The following is a 21,689-nucleotide window of genomic DNA, read 5'->3' on the forward strand; positions in this document are numbered from 1 at the left end:
ATCACACTGCATCCTTCTCCTACAAGCCGCTTTATTTTTTCTCCTCCACCTTGCCACTAACGGAAGCCAGGAAGCAGAAATGAAGAAAGTGAGGAAGAAAGAGATCAAAAGAATCACAGCTTTGGTATTCAGAATTAGGTGGAAATCAATAGTCAGTTTTTAAATGCACTAATAACACTGTTCATGTGCTTTAGCTTTCTTCTAACACTGTTAAGTTATACTGATGATTTTAATAATTGAAAATAGAGTGAAGAAACCACAGGCATAAAAACTCCTGTTAGAGTGAAGGTTAGTGCAGGGGCCCTGAGCAGTGCTGCCCCTATTGGTGTAGGGGTGTAAAGGCAGGCTGGCTGAGGTGCTTCAACGCCACCCGGTGGTCATGGACGTTACAAGCTCATTTGTTTAATACTGTATCCATCATTCCTCTATGGAAGAGGTATCAAGTAAGGCTAGCCCTCTTTACCCCCATGATTGCTATTGAGTGGTCACTTTGAATGTCTCTGAAGTGCAGCTTGGTTAATCCAACTCATTTTGCTTTTGTCGCACCTGTGGTGTGCAGGAGGAGGCGGTGGGAGGTGCAGGGGCGGATGATGGACACCAAGGACCACGTCAGTACTAGACTGGAGGCTAATAGCTATGATCCTAACTTGTTGACGGTTTTAAGGTTGCCCTTATACTCAAACCAGGGCTCTACAATAACAGTCCCATCTTTGTGGTTCCAATGGCAATCAAGGTCCTCAACACTTCCTGGGAGTAATGTGCGCCATTTCCCCTGATAAGAGTGTCCCAAAAGGCGCAAGAAATATATAAAAAGGTCAAATAATATCAAGATAATAATAATTACATTATAAGTGTCAGTTCCTGGGAATCCAGTGCTGGTTTTAGAGGGGTGGATCTTTTGCACGGGTCTGTGTGGGCAAGCTAACAGTCTGCGTAGAAGTGAAGGCAGAGGTAAGCTCCCCGAGAGGAGCTGCAGTGGTCAACGTGTAATAGTCATTAAGGTCAATGCGAAGGATGGAGACTGAGAGAGATAGAGAGCCCTTGCTCCCAGTCCAATCACTCAAAGGCTGGGACACTGTGAGTGCTGGTGGAGGGACAGAGCTCTTGTGGAGGGGACAAGGGGCTGCACTGCAACGCCACAGGCCCTTATAGATCAGGGCGTCTGGGAAGCACTCAACTCGGAAGCATCTCTCAATCATAATAAACGAAAACATACACTCACACATCCACGCACATACCCTTCAGTTAAGTCCACACTTGTCACACAAGCATACCAAAATGCACTCATGAAGTCACCCACAGTTATAAAGAGGCACATACATTCCCCCAAACATGCTGACATTCAGGCATAGAAGCACTGAGAGTCATTCCTCCACTAATAGAGGGCTCAAAGCCGACCTCCTCTATATGTGTTACGGGGGGGGGGGTTAGTTATCCTGGCTGGGATGACCCAGGTCAGGAGGAAGAAGTCAGTGGAGGGAACCCTTTAGGAGACGTGCGGAGAGGAGGACGGGTGTCTCCAGAAACACCAGCCCCGTTTGGTGTGTTGCTTGCGCAGGATCTCCTCCTCACGCTCGCGCTCCTTCTGAGAGCGCAGATAGCGGTCCTCCTCCTTCAGGAACCACACAGGAGGCCAGCGCTGCTTCTCAAAGTGCCTCTGGTTTTCTACAAAGAGGGAGACAAAGAAATGCACAGAAAACGGGATAAAAAAAGAAGATGAAAGATTTCAAATGCCAAAAGCTGAAACATTTCAGATGTCCTTTCAGATAAGCACTTAGGCAATGAAAGAGTGCACGAGAGAGCCACGTTTTTTTTAAACAGGACGAATCAACAAAGACAATATTCAGATTGTGGAATAATAATTTCATTAAAAAGGTGACAAAAGGAAACAGCCAACAGCAATAAAGGTGTGAAGAGTGAGCGAGGAAATGAAGCAAGAGATGTCCCTGTGGTTATTTTACACATAAAACCCATGAGATCATAGTGTCAAACTTTCTAGAAGCAGTTGTGGTTTCCTGTGGTCACATTACAACCTACTATTTATAAGATGTGTGTAAAATGTATTCACACCTTTATGAAAGGTGAGGATGGATGTTGCTTTTAATGTACATGATGCCCATGAAGGGCTCATGTGTTTCTCCTACTATTATCTGTATAGTCTGTTTTTCCAGACAAAAAATAAATTAAGCCCTTCCACTCTAACCAAATACTTGCTCTGAACAAGTCGCAGCACGCTACAATTCCTTAGTAGTGTGCTTCAACCAGAGAACATCTTGTTGTTTTTGTTCAAACTAGTACTGCAAAGCAAAGTTGCATGTAGGAAAGGGGTTTGAGAGAGGCGAGGTGTCTGTACCTTGAGACATGACCTTCATGTCTTTGGGAAACTTGCGGCAGATGCTATTATAATTAGTGCAGATGTGATGGAGACACCAAGTTGAAAGTTGCTTGGCATTGTGGAACTGCAAAAGTAAAAACAATGGAGAAATGAGAAGATATTGCAGCTGTGAAAGAACAGGCAAGATAAAAGTTAAAAGGTGAGATAAGAGACAAAAAATAACAGATTAACATCAACTTTTAGCAAATGAAGCTATGGTGTACAACTACTCCTCATTTAAAAAAATACAACTTGGAATTAATCATTAATAAATTATACATAAATTGTTATTTAAAGGACAAAGACAATGCAAGGACCGACCTGTGCAAGCTCGAGGTAAGCCAACACCTGTCCATCGATGTCACCTCCTTTCACTGCCAACAGGAGAAGCTCATCCACTGCGTGCTGTTCTGAAGATGCACAAAATGTACATAGTCATGTCAGTATTTACTGGTTACATGCACCACTGACATGGGCCCGCATTTCTATCTCCCAGTCTTGAATTCTTAGTCTGTCTGGCAGTCTGCATTAAACACAACTCACTGCACCTACAATCTTGATTGCACCTTGCACCTGAGTCATTGATAAAAAGGCAGTTTGTGTCCAGATAAAACACTGTCAAAACCACATTCTGCCACATATTCATTCAAGTAAATATGTAGTTCTCTTAGCAACATTTCTAACACCGCAGAGAGAGTCTCTACCTGTGAGGGCGACAAGGCGTGGCAAACAGAGACGGTTGGCCAGAACAATTAGTTCCATGGGCTCCAGACCAGGACAGGGTGTCAGCAGGCCGCAGTACAGGAACTCCAACACCCCGCGCATGCAGGCCGTGCTGGTGTTAGGAATGGATACCTGGAAAATGACCAGATCAAGAGAAAAAAAAAAACATGAGAAACGAGGAGCTGATGAATGAATGAAAGAAAATGAATAGACTTAAATACAAGCATTCATTTTCATGAAAATGTTGAACGTTTTTGAACATCGTTATGGATCTACATGAATAAACATTGCATGTGTGTATCTTCTCCTGCACTTTCACACTTCTGTTGAGATGCAAAATAATATGTTTCCAAATTCATATATTCTATATAAAGTGTAATGGCTAGAAATGGGTGGGGTCCAAAAAAGACAGTAATATCATTGAAAGCAGTACAGTGGGTATTTTTAGGTAAAGGGCAGAGGACATGCTGTTCTGGCCATTCTCTTTGATGTAGGCCCAGATGAAAGTGCTGTCTGAGGACTAGTGATGTGAGCAATATAGCTAACACTAAAGACCCTGAAGCACAGTGAGAGGCAAGCCCAACCTTAATGTGCATCAGGGCAACATACAGATTCATACCCTTTTGACAAATGAAACACTCAGGTAGTGCATCACATTATACACAATATACTCCTATAATCAAATAATCTATGAATGTAGGACATCATTACAAATACACTCAACAAGTTTAGGATTAGTGATGGCTGGACCACTCTGACATACACAATTAAACATGTTTGTAATGTTTTATAGTGGGGCAAAACTTTATTGCTAAACCAAAGTCCACTATAAAAAACAATCACCTGCAACGGCCTCTAGATGTCGCCATATCATCAATTAGACTGTAGCTACACCAAAGGCACTGGTCATGCTGCTTTTCAGTGTAGCCCAGCACTCCACTTTGGGTAGTTAAATGAATAAATTTATATAAGTAAGAAAGACCTTTTTGTGGTCCTAATTACTGTTAGTCAGACCAACAGCAATTCAGCGGCAGGTAGTGCAGTCTAAGCCCAGGAAGGACGGAAGGAAGGCAAACGATGATGAGAGAGATGACCTGACCCCTTCAGGAGCTCTCTGAGTGTACCCACTGAGGCGCTCTTCAACCTCCACTCCCGTAACCAATTAGCAGAATGTCAGCTTGGTGCGACCTCTCGTTATGACTAAAAAGTCACAACACCAAGACAAGGGTGGTCTCTAAAGCTTAAAGCCCCAGCTGGAGCCAGGAAGCATTAATGAGTGGACACATTCACAGTGACAGGACATTTATGGATATATATATGGACTGACAGGTGTTCTTTTGCTTCCTCAGTCTACCGTCCTAGAGGTCAATTCATAGTTTAGTTTAGTTTATGTTATTTGCAAACACATAAAGATTAGAGTCAGAGTGAAAAACAATGATAAAATCTTGGTGGTTAAAAGGAAAAGAAATATTGCTGCAATAACTAAAGCATGTAATGAGATATCAGTCCCCGAAGGGCTTAAAAAACACCTCACCTCAAGGGAATTGAAAACGTAAAGACGTAATGAGTGTAAAATACATTATAGTCAAAACTCAAAATAATGTGTGGGTGAAGAAAAAGCAGTGAGTCACTTAAAAAAGTTTAACAGAAAAGTAAGAAAATTGAGGTCATTCTTCCTCTACAGTGAAAAAAGCTTTCTGAAAATAATAATTTCTGCTTTTTTTGTAAGTGAGGCTGGACCTTAACAGGCTCTCACATTTTACAGGCTGGGCTTCACAACGTGTAATACTCCACTTGAATGCTCACACTCACTTGGCGAACACAAAACCACAGACACACATCTAGAACCCAATCCAGGGGTGTACCATGACACACTCGGCAGTAAGTTTGTATAACTGCCTGCACAGACAGCAACACTTAAGACAGGTCTTTTGACTCATGGCTTTTGTTTACTACACTATAGATAAAACCTTTTTAACTATGACTGATGGTACATTTGATGGTAGAGTTTTTCACTAACATGCTTATTGTATGAAATGCCTGTAATGTTGCTAACATCAACAATACTACAAATAATATTAATAAATAGGTTTGAAAAACATATCTTAATACTGTTCTGCAGGAAAAAGTAGAATAGTCACGCTATCACACAACAGCATGCAGCCTAAAAATACTGAGAAGGAAGTGTGACATGAGCATGAAAATAGAACAGCATTGGCTGATCACATGCTCCTCTCACAGTTATAGTTACAGGTTCCATGAATTATCATATAATGGATTTATATTTTGTTCTTCCCAAACCTAAGACAACAGTTGTAATATGATGATATAGTCTGTTTATATACATAACCCATGAACCATTTTTTTTCATTTCCATGTTGTTGTGTCCTGAAATGACCGAAAATGAAATTTCTCAGTGAAATTTGATCAATTTTGTGGGAATCAATGTATTAGTATATTTTGAATAGGTCTAAGAATGTTCCCCTGTACTACTCTATACTGTCTACAATACTTTCTCCAGTATTGATTCACTTTTAGATTAATGGAATAGAACTAGACCCTCTGTTGTGTCAAGGTTGTGCAATTGTGTTATTGTGTCCTGCTGGAAAAGCTCTGCTTCTATTAAAAGACCAGTGGTAAGTGTTTTAGCAAGCATTTCAGCTCACTTCTACTGACACAGCTTCTCAAACTAGCATTTATCCATGAAGATGTGTGCCTCAAAGTGAATAAGATATATAGTCAGCCAATGGCATGGCAATTCTGAAAATGCAATCTGTACATTAGCAACGCTTTACTGGCTACATCTTTTCCTGTCCGAGGAGAAAAGGAGTAACTTTGAAAGCTAGCAGACAATCTGGAAACTGCAGCTTCCCCTTAACGCATAAAATCAAATTCACCAATTAGGGCTGCAAGGCTTTTCAGCAAGAAAATGCATTTACATGCAAATATAAATACACTCATAAACATAAATGCTGACAGCTTCATTGTGCAGTCAGCCTTTGAGTCTTTGTCTCCAGGGCACCTGCCTTCTTTGCTGTGCCAGCTTCATGCCATAAACAATGCCACAATAGTCACTAACATGAACCGTTTAGAGTAACCATAGACACCGGCAGCCCACCAGCAGCAAACACTGTGCCCCCTCAGTGATGCTGATGTCCTGTTTTCACCATCGTCCACAATAGCTGCGATGGCTTTTTTCACACCCACTCATATGGTGTGTTGTGGAATAAAATCCAGGCTGTCCGCATGTAAACACAAAAAAACGAAATGGTTTTCTTTTTTACATTAGTTTTCATATAACATAACCTTTATAACTTTAAGCTTTACACACAAAGTGAATGCACATTTTTTATTCCTTGTCTATCTCTCTCTGTTCATTTCTATGGATTACCTCCAATCCTTCTGAGGGCCTGAATCTACGTAACCTAACCCTGCTGACCTTGAAAGTAACCGTAACCCAGGGGATCTGGTTCTGCAACACAGTCCGGGGAGCGTCGACTTAAAGACGGCCAGAGGCATGAACTTCCTCTCTGGTAAGGTCAGGTCCAGTGCACATGCCCTACCCCCGGAGGCGCACCAAGCGACCAGAAACTGAACCTCAGGTGAGAGCACACCTGAAGTAACCAGACCCGCCACTTTGGGAAGGCTGACCTCGAAAGAGTGACTCATCAGGGCTTACTTTCAGTACAGAGACAGGTTAGTGAAACATCCTCATCGTGTGTGTGTGTGTGTGTGTGTGTGTGTGTGTGTGTGTGTGTGTGTGTTTGTGTGTGCCTGTACATTTTCATGCAGGTACATTCTATATGTGCTCATTATGAGAGCAAGGCCTCCAGGGGTCTGGTAATTGCAGAGATTCAACCACATTTGCACATGGGTGGCAAACAAGTTTGTAGGTCAATCTGATAACAGGCCTCAAGCATCATGAGCTGTGAACCTTCACATACTAGCACACAGTGATCTCCAAAGTAATAAACCTTATCCAAGTAAATCATTTATCTTTACCTCATTTATTGATTCTTTTATCAGATGTTACTGCTGTTGTTGACATTGAGTACAGATGTGCGATTAGGTTGCCCCTGAAGGCTGACCTGAGTTAACTGTTGTAAATTTCCAAGAATTCAGGGCACAGAAACTAAAAGTCAAAACTTAAAGGCAACTCCATCCTTAAGCTCTTCCCTGCATGTCTTCACTCACCTCCTCAATATAGCTTTCCATGAAAGAGCCACGGAACATGGCAGCCATCCAGTTGCAGCTGGAGATGAGCAGGGGCTTGTGGGCCGGGAGGCAGCCATCGTCCAGTCGGAACACCACATCTAAAACCGGGGTGGGAAAAGAGCATTCATCTCGTGGAGTGCCACAGAAGCCCAAGCTACAGAGGGGGAAAGACAGACAAGGCAGACGCCCAGACACACACACACACAGGCAGACAGAAGTTCCAGACAGACACACACAGAGACATAGACACAGGTAGACAGACAGAGAGATAAATTGACAGAAGGACAGAACAGCGTTTGACACAGAGTAAGGGAAGGAGAGCAGACGCAAGGTAGAAGATCATGGAGTAAATCCTGTGTGGACTCTGACTTTGGTAGAGAAAGTGTTGATAGGGAACACAACAACTATGTTGGTATAATAATGTTGTAATGGACTACATCTGAAAGCACAGCATTTCATCTATCTTTAATTCAATCTTGACTAATAAATGGGATGAAGCAGATCTGTTTATACAATGTGTCAATATAATTTCTTATAAGCATTTTTAAGAAATATTCCCATTGTTTTAATCACGAGGACAACAGAGAAAGTATAGAAAGGAGTGAATGTGAGACAGGCTTTGTTCAGGGACAGCAGATGTCTGGCGCTGGCTGCAAAATGCTGTGACAGCATGCATACAAAACAGCTTAGGGGGACACACAACACCACACAAACACAAGAAACAGGAAGCACACAAGAGCGAACACAAGACAACCAAGCACACTGAAACGACAGCCATCAAATCAATTGATGACTTTAAAAGGACTTCAGAAAACAGATAAACCACAACATACAAAATGCATATTTTATAGCAAATATTCAATCGCAAGTATATGATCAAATGTACACAGAGTGTACATTTCCAGAGACTGAAAGAGAAATGCTGGAAATTACTCACACATTCTCCTCACCAACTCATCCTCTACTACTCCCACTCTCACATACACAAACATACACCCACACACACATGCACACACTTACAGACTACTTATGCATATATGGAAAACATCTACAATGACGCCAATGCTATTGAAAGTGTTGAGGCACTGAATGGTTGGCACAGTGGTTTACCAGCAAAGGTCCCCTTATTGAGACCCTCCTTGATGCGGTTGGCTCTACGGACGTGGAAAGCCTTGGTGATCTCCTGGTTCATGAAGCTCTCTCTGTTGAGAACATTGGCCACCATCATCCGCAGGTCGAACACCTCCAGTAGCTCTGCAATAGTGGCCACCTGCATCAGATCCCCTCGGCCCTCGTCCAGACTGCCTGTGTACAGGTACTGAAGCACCGCCTGAAACCAGAGCAAACCGAGAGGTCAACATACGACTTTGGAACAACTATGACAACCAAAAAGCTATTTTTCAAATGATGCTAAGATTGTAGCCTGCAGTAATGATGCAGAACATTTCTAATATTCCCATCAACAGAATTATGTTATTTTCCCCTGTGAAATATATTTTTTAGTAAACTTGTTGCTTTTAAGTCCCTCACCTTGAATGGTTCTTCTTGTATAAGCGCATCCATGGCTACAACAGTCATGAGGCGTGGTCGTCCTGTCATGGGATCATCAACATGCTCCAGACACACACTCAGGAACCCCCTTCCCCATCCTGAAAGTGCTCGACCAGTCCCTAGTGGTCCCAGGGAGTACAGGGCTCGAGAGGGGAGTGCATTATCACTCTGGGAAGTCCTCAAAGAGCCCTGCTGGAGAAGCTGGGGTCGATTCAGGCCCCGCACTCCTCCATCAACCCCATCTTTATCAATGTCCAGGCTCTTAGTGCGCCCAGCTTGCTCCCTGGCTCCTCTCCTGCTCTGCTCATCTTCCTCCCCACTCTCCAAGTTTTCCTTATTCTCCTGTTCCTCCCAACGTGGCCCCAGACATGATCCACCAAGATCAAGGGTGAAGAGGTCATAGAACTTGGAGCAGGAAGTAGCCAGATAGACTTTGTGTGCAAAGACGCGAGTGGTACCACCCTGCAGAAGGAAAAGAACATCTGCACACAGTGGCTGGCAGAAAAGGGAATCAGGGCCCTCGCCGTCTGTGGGAGGGGGGTCTGGGATGCCCACTATGGGGCGAGGTGGGCGAGGAGGCAGGAAAGGTGCCTGGAGAAGGGGCCTCTGGACCTTTTTCAGGTGGGACTTCCAGAACTGCAGGTGACGACGGGAGATTAGGGCGGCTCGGATGGCATTGTCAAAAACATCTTTGACTCCAAACTGGGCAACAATGCTGGTCTCATAGTAGGGAATCCCAAGTTCCTTTGCCACCTCGTGTCCTCTCTCTGGGGGAAGGATATCTGTAGGTTTGATGGGTCTGTGGGACAGGAAGAGGTAATGATGTTAATGATGACAGTGTTCAGATGAGTAAAGAGGAAGTAGAAAGTTGAGTATCTCAATACTTCTAGAAATTGCTAAACTGCAATGTCTTCATTTATCTGCACTATGAAGGAACAATTGAGATTACAGTTAATGAATGAAATGTATAGCAGCCAAAAATGACTCTAAACACTTTACAGGTTTTTCTTCACAACATCAATGATAGGTAGAGCAATTGTCAATGCCTTATTTACAGTAATTCAGCTACCATTACGTTGCTATTACTGATCACTGGATTAACCCCACATGCAACCCTCACTAAAAGCCACCGTGGTGCATGTTCTATCTGAATTGTCTGTGAAAGTCTGATGTAGAAGGTGTCTCACTTGGCCAGGGGTCGTCGTGCACGGTTAACTGCATCCAGGTCGGCATAGCGCAGATCCAGCTGGCAGCCAACCAGAATGATGGGCGTCCGGGGACAAAAGTGCTTGATCTCCGGGAACCACATGGTGCGTACATGGCGCAGAGAATTGGGATTAGCCAGAGAGAAGCAAAGCACCACCACGTCAGACCTACAGGGAAAGGAGGAGGGAAAACGTCTTCATTTCATGTACTTACGACATAACAGAGATCATAGATAAGATGGGAAAAAGATGGCAGAGGAGAGTTGATTTGTTGTGTCAGTAAGAGAGCGAGAGATGTGAGCAGAGAGAAGACATGCGGTCTTTGATGGAGTGAAGGAGGCAGAAAAGAGAGAAAGAAAAAAGGGGTCAGTGCTGAGTCACTGAACATCTTGTCAGTTTATGTTAAAACATGTGTGATATGTGTATGGAAGACGCTTGTTGAGCTGCTGCAAGGCATTGTGGGTGTATGGACAGTGCCATCGAGAAAGCTGGGGTCACAAGACGCGTGTGTGTGTGTGTGTGTGTATGAGTCTGAGCCTCTGGGCTGGTGATCTGCGTGGCCCATCTCTCTCTCTCTCTCTCTCTCTCTCTCTCTCTCTCTCTCTCTTACGTAAATCTCCCTAAGCCCTCCAAGGCTATGGACCACAAAGAGAAGGCTAAGAATAGATCAGGATACACACACAAATTCATTTCCTCAACCGATGTGTTTGAGCCGGCAGACAGCAGCACTTACAGCTGTTCTCTGTTGCTGATATTTCTGTGGCATGTTAGTGCATGTGTGTGTGTTTCTCCATGTCAGTGAGATGGATCATTTAGCACCAGTACAATGCTGACAGCGCAAGAATCTGCAATTCCTAAATGATCTACTTCTTAAAACAACACAGGTCACTTTTTGACCCCAGCAGCACAAGACCAGGCCTATTCTGCACTAGCACAACTTATGTAACTTGCATGCTAAATTAGCCATTGTTGATAATGAAATGCCTGCAGATAATGAAATACACATTCCTGTTTTTGACATTTGTCAGGCATACCATTTTCACCAGAAGAGGTGAAGTGGTAAACCACATCCTGCAGCATTACACACCACTTAAACTCTTATTTCCCTGGGGCAAAATACCTGTGCTGCAGCAAACACAGCCTATTTACTGAGCAGAAAAATGCTGCACAGTAAAAAAAGAAAAATCAATCTTATCTACTTGTTTTATCTAGTATTTAACCTTAAAGTCTGACTTTACTTTGTGCAAATCAATTAAATAGGTCAGCAAAGAGAGGTAATTCCACCTGTTATGAATGAAATTTCAACCGTTTCAAGTGTTAAAATCTTAAAAAAGTTGAATTATTTATGAAAGCACACAGCACTACATCCAATGACTTTCTACAAAGGACATTTTTTGCAGTGTAGACACAGGTTCCATAGTCCATCTTTACTTTCACTAATGTAATCTCTGAAAAGCTCCCATACTCCCAAGGACAATATATACATGATCAAAGCATTACATCACAGCTCACACACGCACACACACACATACACACACACACACACATACACACACACACACACACATAGGAATTCCCATTAGCACTTTGTCAAAGGATCATTACCATGGCTTAGTCTGTTTGAGGTCACGTTATGTGTTACGTGCCTTTGCTCTCGTGGTTAGAGGAAAATATTTTTTTTTACAACATAGGCTTACTGCCATTGTTTGGGCCAGTATACCTTTATATTAGCGTAACACTGTACTCGTCACAACATTGTAGAGAGTGAGGGGATGCATATATGAGCCCCAAAGGTTTTGAACCTGTCTTGACCTATCTTTCAAAAGCAGCTATTTTAAAGTCAGTGAGGGAAGGTGAACATTAAGAATTAGAACCAGAATAACCCATTAGTACTGCTGCTTTGTGCTGAGCTATTTAAAGGTTTAACCTGCAGGTCAACCCAGATGACCTACATATTGTACTCAAGTATACATGGTTGTTCTGTGACACCAGGGCGAGGGAGAAGTTATACAAAATGAGAATTATTAATAGTATTATTTAAAGTAGTCTCATTCCACTTGTTTACTTGTGCATGAGCATACAGAGTGCGATGTCTTTACCATTGCACTTCTGTGCATGTGGGTCAGGATAACCTGTTTGGCCTGGCATTAGATGTTTGCAACACTGAAAACATAATGTGCATTGCTTAACGAATATAATGAATAGGAACTGTGCATTGAAGTTTGGAGCACCAGCCAGTGTGTATGTATGTACATCTGAATGAGAAAGCACATGTGAGTCAAATGATAAGTCAAACAAGTCTACTGTGGCATCACTAATAATTTACCACTAATGTATAATAACTGGCTCCACCAGTGATTGGTTATTTAGTGTTTTCTGTGTGTGTGTGTGTGTGTGTGTGTGTGTGTGTGTGTGTGTGTGTGTGTGTGTGTGTGTGTGTGTGTGTGTGTGTGTGGTGGATCCAAACCACAAAGGTCATCAGTGCCAGATTATGTAAGACGAGACACACAGGCACTCACATACACAAACACAGCAGGGATGCCCCAAATCATAAGATGTTCTGTTGCAATAAAGGAATGAATTGGTCTCATGCAGGCACATGTATCACTCTGCAATCACACAGCCTGGCACGACACCTCTCATCAGTCATTAAGTCTGTCACAACAGTATTACAAAAGTTGATAACGTGCTACTAAAACTGCTAACAAGAACAATGCTTACATGTCAATACGACATTGTTTTGCTTATTTAGTCAAAGAGCAAAATTAGATTATTATCAAATGAATTTCTGCTGACTGAAAAAAAAATTAAGTTGAGGTTGGCTCAGGTTAAGTTTGGCTTAGCCTATTTTCAGGCTGAGATTGTTTTCCCAACCAGACTGTTCCTCTCTTAACAAAGCATGTGACAGTCTGGGTATTGTCTGACAATGTGATGTTTTGAGTTTTGATATCAACAAAAGGCTACAGGGGGGAGGGAAGGTGTGGAGAGGGTGAAGGATAAGCTCATAGAGGAGAATGGTGATGGGAGTTGAGTAACAGGGTAATGAGGGAGAGGGGAGGTGAGGCAGAGGGGGTGAGGAGAGGAGTCTGGATTGGAGTTGGAGGAGAGGGCACGGCACAGATGAACGAGCGGATGAACAGAGCTGGAAGAGGAGGGGGAGGAGTAGGAGGGGAGGTTGATGCCTGGAGCCGTAGACGCCAGGGAGGCAGGCAGGCAGGCAGAAAACAGCTGAGCTGGCACTGTGTCTTTATCAGCTGACTGCAGGCTGACAAAGCATACAGGACTCTCTGACAGACACGTACACACAACAACAAAACACACACAAACAGAAGCAGATCGCCGTGCAAATAATGTACAGATTGAGAGAGTGGAAGACCACAACAGAAGGGAGGAAATATGAGCAACAAACCCCACAGTCTGTCAGACAGATACACTTGCAAAAAGGTGACAGGGTGACATCTTACACAAGGTGCAGCCACCCACCCTTGAGATAACTCACAGATTGCACAGTGCGATGTGTACATGCATCTGTGTGAAGTCTTAGTGCCTGGTTGTGGCTTAGGACAATATAAGGGACACATTAACTGATGAAAGATGTGAATAAAATAGATAAAATTGCAACATGGATGGGTGGAGAGAAAGATACATATAATTACAGTTCATTCCAGAGTGGTGACAAATGTCTCAGCATTGTGTCACAAAAGTGAAAAAATAAAACACAAATTGAAAAAAATGTGTGTATTTAGATAAATATGTGGATTAATAATGAATCTATATACAGAATGTATCTGTCTTAACTTTTCTTGGTCACTGTCATTTGAATTAATGTTTGCTGATTTTGCTTTAGCAATAAGTACTTTTGCATTTCATGCCAATAAAGCAGCTTTGATAGAGGGATGGGGAGTAAGAGGATAGAGCGGTGATCCAATCATGTCCGGTGGAGGAAGGATGTAACAGCTTGAGGGCAGAGTTCAACTAGAAAGCGTGGCAACTGGATTACACAAGAAACAACTTTTGGGTAAGTAAATGTTATGTGGGCATGTTTATGTGGGTGTGACAGATTAGTTACATTCTCATTGTAAGTTACGTTCTCCTGAACTGGCCAACGATGAATTTGGTCCCAGAAAATCGTGTCAATGCCTCATAAATTCTGCAGCCAAAACAAAGCAATCTCTTGGCTGCACCAATTGTGAAAATGGAACATGTTGCAAGGTAGTTAACCTTGTGGTCAGCCAGCAGCCTAATTGTGTTACTGGGTCAGTAACTAGGTTCTGGCAGCTAGAATGTCTGAAACTGTGTGTGTGTGCCTGTTTCTGTATACATATCTACTCACCTGCCATAGGCAAATCGTCTGTCTTTGTGATGATCCCCGAATGTGTCCCAGAGCCTCAGGGACACACTGACCTCATCCACTACATCACGAGATCTCTCTAACACCTGCAACACAGACACATATCCCTGTAATCAGGTCAAAAGGTCGTAACTTCATTGTGATGTTTGTGTTTTTAGTGGAATTGAAGGATTATGCAATCACTAGGCTAAAGGGAAAAAAACATCAAACTGCATGGTCAACAGTTTTAGGAATAAGTTGTTTTTCATAGGCCTAAAAAGACATGTTTTTACCTATATTACAAATGCAAAATAAATAGAATTAGCCTCAGTATCATGCCCAAAAATGTCTATATGTGGCTCTTTCCAAACTGTGTGTGCCTATGTGTATATGTGTATGTGTGTGTGCCCACCTCCTGGCATACACGGTACTGGTCGATGGCCCAGACGGTTGGCACGTGGGTGGCAAGCAGCTGATACTGTGTGAGGGTGGCATTGCAGGCCCGGGCACAGATTAGCCTGGTCTTGCCTACTGCATTATCCCCTACCACCACACATTTAATGGTTTCCACATTGGGCCGCTCATAGTCTGTGTCTATATCCATGGAGAGAGCCCTGAGAGAGAGAGAGAGAGAGAGAGAGAGAGAGAGAGAGAAGAGGTTAATTTAATATTCATGGAAAAATTAAAATCACATTGATAAAGCATCCCAGGAGGAATGACACTGCATTTTGACAACGAAAGCAACTGGCATCAGGCACAGTAGCTTCTAACTTTCACCCTGTCTAGGCTAGATAAGCTTTGTTAAGGCTCTAAGCCCCCGTAGCTATACTGACCAGTGTACAGAGGCTTCTGCCAAACTCCTCAACAGAACACATGGTTCGCAGGCTGAGGAATAGAGGGACCGCAGAGCTATTTCTGTAACAGCACAGAGAGAGAGAGAGAGAGAGAGAGAGAGAGAGAAAGACAGAGAGACACAAAGAGACACTTCCCTTGAGCTCACTGTCCTTTTCTCCCCTTGTCTGTCATTCCCCCTATCTGTTCCCCTTTTGATGCATTGATAGCATCTTCGCTTCAGAGAAGGCATAATGCAACATGATGAAACATCTACCTTGGCAGCACAAAAAGATAGACAATAAAATCCTTCATAAAGGCATTTGTAATTAACTTTTTAGGTCAGTCAGGAGCCCACAGGGGACTGTGCATCATCTTTTGGGGTCAAACATATTTACTGTAGGCTTACACAGAGGGAGAAAAAATAGTGAGGTTGCATGTTTGACCAACTGTGAACTCCGGAGTTAACCTTAGCACAAGATGGAGGTGGTTTTGTACACAGCTCAACAGACTTCCTCTTTTAAAACTACACATCACTGTGAAAGGCTTATCAAAATCCCCTTTCCATAAACTGCTTACAAACATTTCTGACATGTCAAAACACATGTTAATGCCCTTTTTTTTTTAAATATTCCTAGAAGAATCTGCTCTATTGCATAACCAGCCCCCACACACACAAACACACAGTTAGACCTGTAGTCAGCTAATCAGTCCATCCGCCCTTGCAACTAGTTCAAAGACCCACCCCAAGGCCCACGTAAATAGAGCATCTGAAACATTCATTAAGACCTTCACTTGTTTTTCCATTGACATGGATGCCAGTGCAACGCTTCAATCCAGCACTGACAGACACCAGCAGCTAAAAATGGCATCTATTCATCGGACACATGAGCCATGTGTGCACCCTGCTATTCAGCCATGACCTTCTCTCCATATCCTAACACACCTCCAGCCTGTTCATGATACCACTGCTGCTATACAGAACGTATTTCTTCCCCAGAGAAACCAGACGTTGATTTCCCTTGTCAACAACAACAAAAACATCTTTCCTGTCAAAAAAGCACAGCACAGAGAGCCTACCTTTTGTCTATCTGAGTTGAAGAAAAGTATCTGTCAAAGAGGCTGTTTCCTGAATGGTCCATATGGAACAGATAGAACTGTGCCTTTCAGAGTTATAAATACCCTTTTTTTTCCCTTGCCACCTGTCTGACTGCGACACCTTCAGAGGCACGTACTACAGGTAGAGGAGTGAGATAGAAGAAGCAATAAAAAGTTGCCACAACCTTGTACTTATCTAACAGCTATCTGCCTAATGGTTATGGCAGCTGCCAAAGCAGCAGTCCTCTTAGTGCTATATTAGGAAAAGAGGGATGAAGGGCCGAGTGTGACGCCTGACATACTACACAAGTGGTTCTGCAACATCCACAATATGTGGCAAAGGACATATGAGCAGAACCAGACAAAAATGACATAGACAGACAGAAGGAGAGGGGGAGAGGATGCATTGTTTATTCCCAGCATTTCCAATGCAACAGTAGATAAGCAAAAGGGATTGCAAGAGAGACATGGCAGGAAGGGGATTATTAGAGTCTTAGAGAGAAAGAGAGGGACTATCAGCCCAGCATTAGAATCGCTCAGTCATGCCACAGGGATCAAGAGGGCAAGACCAACAATAACCAAGGCGGCACAGATTTTCCTGCTGATGCTTCTCTCTACTGTCAAATGTGAGGTTCTCTAAGAGAAAAGGACAAGGTAGCGACCAGAGTACAGTTTAAGATCCTCTACTTCTGACCCATGGGAGAATAGAAGTCAGTGCATGTATGTGCATGTGAGCGTGCATGCTTGTGCGTGTGGTAATGAGCTTAGGGCCAGTCTGTGAGGCCTGGAATGATGCGAGCAGTGATGTAACCAGGAGGCGGCGTTGGTGGTGGTGTGGACATTTTCTCAGGGGGATCAAGAGTACCCGGCTCCCAGACATCATCCTCCATCTGAGGCTCTGCATCGGGCTCCGAGCGAGAGACTGGTCATGCGTCGGTCAACGCGCATAACAAAGCTGTCTCCTAACACATCACTGCACTTGATAGATGTGCACCTGCTCTAAGGTTTACATTTAAACTGCATGAGTTTTTGCAAACTTCAACAATTATTTATAATTGCATGACTCCAGGATGAGCAGAAGCCGGAGACTGTGAGAGCAGAGCAGTGCAGCTCAGAGGAGCGGAAAGAGAAGCTGTGAAGCTCAGGTTTCATTTTTAGACAACGACCTATAGTGAACTGCACGCAGACGTCTACACTTCATCTGCTGGCCAGCGTCATCTTCCCAACAAGGCAGCGAATGAGGCTGCAAGGACAAAGAAGTGTTGGACTGTAACAATAAAATTTGTGTGTGAAAGAGAGAATGAGATTCTGCCCCAGTTTTTGTGCATGTAGTATTGTGACATATTGATGGATGTAGGCAAGACCACAGTGATAGGAACACTGTGACAGGAACTCAAACACCCACTCAACACACAAACCCCGACCTTCTGGTTTACTCTGGAATGTCACAGATTGAGTCAGTGTGTGTGTGTGTTCGGTGCAGGAGGACCAGACAGACAAAGAAGCTCATGCATAATTTGGACAGCGTGCGCGTCTCACAGTATGGCTTTGCTTTAAGGCCAGAGGGGGGTTTCATAAGGAGATGGATTACAGATCTCATTACAGAGTCATTGGCATCTTTACCTCTTGTTTTTTTATACACACTCGTTGCTTCCTTTCTAAATCCTTTCATTTATCCCTCTGTCTGTCTAGCTGTCTGGTTTGGTCCCAGCTGTGCCGACTCGACCACACCTTCTGACCTGCTGACAAACTCCCTCACTCACTTTCCCATTCAGTATTCATTCTCCAAATGTAATGCTCCAGCTCAGTTATTCCATCCTTCACTTCACTTCACTCAGTGTCTTTTAGTAACCTCTCTCCACCGTCCCTCTTCCATGTCCTCTCCCAGTTTTTCTCTCACATCTGACATCAAGCCCCCTCCACTCCTTTTATTATCTATCCATCTATCTATGGCCTCACACTTTTCTGGATAGCAATCAAGGAGCAGCATTAAGCAGACAGCCCTCCCACACCCAGTTCCCCCTCTGTCTCCCTCTGTCTGTTATGTAACACCTTTAGCGATCCACTGGCAGCAACTGCTCATCCCAAAACCCTCCATAGCCCCCATCCGCCTCTTTTTTTGTCCTCTTCCTTGGGGCTAGAGTTCACCCCAACATCATAATGAAGCCGCCTGCCTCTCTGCTCCCCCACCCAGCCCTGTAAAAAAAGAATGACCCCAATAACCACCCATTTATACATGGGCCAACACTCACACAGAGCTATGGGGTCTACACTGTCACAGGCTTGACTGCATAGTTTAAGTGTCCATGATGGCCACATGTGCAATGATGTATGCAACCTAATTCGTTATAAACTATTTTTTGCTCTCATGAAAGAGAATGTCTACTCATTCGTACTTGTGCATGCTTTTCAAGTGTGTATGCTCTTGTGTGTGTGTGTGGGAGTGAAAGTGTGTGTGTGTTATGTGGGTGTTTGAGACAGCGACTGCCACAGGCGCAGCTGGCACAGACTGGTTACATAATCTGGTCTGTAGCCTCTGCTTGGCTCCCTGGATGGCTGACAGTAGACCTCAGACTCACACACACACTAGCGCAGACATGCATACACACATGCATGCCGGCACGTACTTGCCTCACCCACCACAGATGGTGCTGGTGTTACTGCACAGCCCGTGGCAGACGGTGTACGCATCTATCCTAATGAATGAGAGGGTCTTTTGGAGCAGCATGTCTGCCTGCATGAGAGAGCCATCCTCCTCTCTTCTCTCTGCTGCGATAATGCTTTGTAAACACAGGAAGGCTCCTCTTGATGCCCTCATTTCCGCGCTCCCTCCCCATCTTCCTCCTCCTCCTCCTCCTCCTCCTCCCCTGTCCATACTTTCCACCTACTCTTTCTCTCCATCTGTCTTGCTGTCTTACATCGTTTCTCTTTATCTTGTTTCTATTTCACGCCCTTATACTTTCCAGTATCCACTACAATATAGAATATTTTTTTATATAGCATCTCCCAGTATGTCTGTCTTTAACATTTTCCTCTGTGACCTCTCCCGCTTTCTCACCCATTTTTACTATTTTCGTTTCTAATAAAATAAACAGATGAGCTGTCAATTCCTTTGCCATTCATCATTGACCATTACAGTCATTTGTGATTGCTTTGACTCTGTTTTGAGTGCAAGTCTTAATTCAAAGAGCAAAACATTCTTGCTAAACACTGTAGTTACCTTCATACACAAAATGCTATGTTTACATACAAAGTCAACTCACCTGTTTTGATAATACAGCTTCATATTAGCACCACTGCATACTCAAAATGCAACAATGATACAATTTTCAAGATATGTATGTATATAGAACTATAAAAATTCGAGTGTATTTTGTGTTTTTATCCGAAATTGAGTCAAATCAATTATGAATTACTGTAAGACTGAGCCAAAGGACTCAGTCAGTGACCCAAATATTATTGCAACTTTGTCAATGGAGAGGTGGATTAGGTTTGTCTGGAAGACGATATTCCAGGCCACATATCTCCTTTGGGAATGTAACAGGGGATTTAAACATAATGTAAAATCAGTTTTAAAAATGGGCTAGAATATAAACCCTTGGTCCTTACAACTCAAAAATAGTCTGGACCCCAATGATCAAACTAATATACACTGTATAGTTTACAACCATACCACTAACAGTGCTGAACATGGTTAAAAGTACAAAATACTTTTTCTCACCAAAGCCCTACCGTCCATGTTATAACAGACTGGTTTCAGACCGACGAGGACACACACACATAAGTAAAGCATAACACATATACACACATGCAAGGTCTATTACCTCTGTGTACCTTCCACTACAGCCTGATACAGGGGTCAGAACATTCAGGCAAGTCATAAAATGCTGGCTGACTCTTCCATGTGGGTCTGTCAGTGCTGCACTATGTTATCTCAAAGCTGATGACACAGTCAAAGCGTTGGGCATAGTGCCTAACCAGGACAATAAGTAGCTCTGTTCCAGATCCATCTGACGCGGTACATAATGCCCCATCATTGATTCTCAACAGTAGTGATAGAAGGTCTAAAAGCAAAACCAATAAATATTTTTTACCAGGCTGTGGAGAGATACTTTCATAGAACAGAATGTTTAATAATGCCATAATAAGTAATTAAATAGCATAATAAATAATAATAACAGTTTCCACAAAACCACTCTCACAGGCTGCCCATTAACAGACATCTTTACAGGAAAATAATATATGGGCCAAAAGACAAATAATTTACAATACAGAAGAGAAGTGTGCCAAATTGGTTACGCAAAGACATCCAGCAGATATGATTAATTACTGATGACTGAAAATGAAAATATGGTCAGATCTCTCTTTATTCATTTCCAGGTAGAAGTGAGAGGCCTCTTCACCAGCCACAGCTACCTGCGTAACACAAGCCCTCTGGTGACGTCATAGCCACAGGATCAGCATTACAGTGTGTGTGTGTGTGTGTGTGTGCGTGCGTGCGAGTGCGCTCTCACAAACTGAGGTTCTGCACGTTATCTATTGTCTCAGTTTTGATCCGCATGTGGTTCCAGTAAATACTGTAGCATCACCACACTCATCAATGAAAAGCACCTCGTGTGCTCCCTCTCCCCGCAGCCATTCATAACCACCTGGCTCATTCATATTTTTTTTTTTTTTTTTTTTGGGAAGCCGATTCAACAAACCAGGCAATCTACTGTATTGTCATCCGTGTCTGGGGAGATCAAATACAGGATACACACCGCATTCAGCGCGGTGGTAAGATGCCTTTCACATGTTATCGATGTTGTAAAAGGCAGGTAGGTGAAAGCCTACATCCCAAATGATGCGCTGTTGAGTCTTGCGTAATGTGCCAAGCCCATCCGCTGCACTACAACACTGAATCGAAATGCTCTAATAACAGCAGTCTTAAAAATAACAATAATCTCTCATTGTAACATCTCTTGCTGGAATACTTTAATGCATGTGAAATATAAGAGCCTTTGGGACTATTAGGGACATTACACAGATATACACAGATAAGAGGAGATTAGAACCCCATTAAGTGCAATAAGGTCACCATGATGTGAAGAGCCTACAGCTGATGAATCTTTGGAGTAAAGGATGTAAAGCGGTGTGTGGATTGTTTCGTTGCACTGCAAGAATTGCACTGGGAGCATGTGACCCAGTAGACCTGCAGGAGGGGTCCCTACCTTCCGACGGTTCCGGAATTGACCCACATGCCACTCTGCTTGTGGTCCAGCCGGTCACTCAAACCGGACAAAGGCGCGCGGAGAATGAAGACGTGCTCGCGGTGGTCCCGTTGTTTGTCAAAGAGCACATATAACTGCGAGCGTCGCACGGG

The 21,689-nt window shown here is 43.3% G+C and overlaps 1 protein-coding gene across 1 annotated transcript; it reads right to left on the bottom strand.

Moving 5' to 3' along the window:
* Positions 1-1,330: 1,330 nt before the first annotated feature.
* On the bottom strand, positions 1,331-21,575 carry rhobtb4 (Rho related BTB domain containing 4). Its single transcript, XM_070904284.1, has 11 exons — positions 21,538-21,575; positions 14,811-15,012; positions 14,402-14,505; positions 10,051-10,236; positions 8,843-9,662; positions 8,423-8,642; positions 7,292-7,410; positions 3,079-3,229; positions 2,696-2,784; positions 2,354-2,459; positions 1,331-1,665 (listed from the first exon to the last, which is right to left on the bottom strand). Exons 1-11 carry the CDS (start codon positions 21,564-21,566, stop codon positions 1,487-1,489), a joined length of 2,205 nt encoding a protein of 734 aa, XP_070760385.1. The 5' UTR covers positions 21,567-21,575; the 3' UTR covers positions 1,331-1,486.
* Positions 21,576-21,689: the final 114 nt, after the last annotated feature.

This window comes from Enoplosus armatus, chromosome 4, assembly GCF_043641665.1.
Source record: "Enoplosus armatus isolate fEnoArm2 chromosome 4, fEnoArm2.hap1, whole genome shotgun sequence".
NCBI lineage: Eukaryota > Metazoa > Chordata > Actinopteri > Centrarchiformes > Enoplosidae > Enoplosus > Enoplosus armatus.

Coding starts and splice junctions, on each gene's coding strand:
- rhobtb4 (XM_070904284.1), bottom strand. CDS start 21,566: ATGTGGGTCAATTCCGGAACCGTCGGAAG. Junction 3,230..7,291: donor TGGAAAGCTATATTGAGGAG/GTGAGTGAAGAC, acceptor GTCATTTTCCAG/GTATCCATTCCTAACACCAG. Junction 2,785..3,078: donor ACGCCTTGTCGCCCTCACAG/GTAGAGACTCTC, acceptor GTGCATCTTCAG/AACAGCACGCAGTGGATGAG.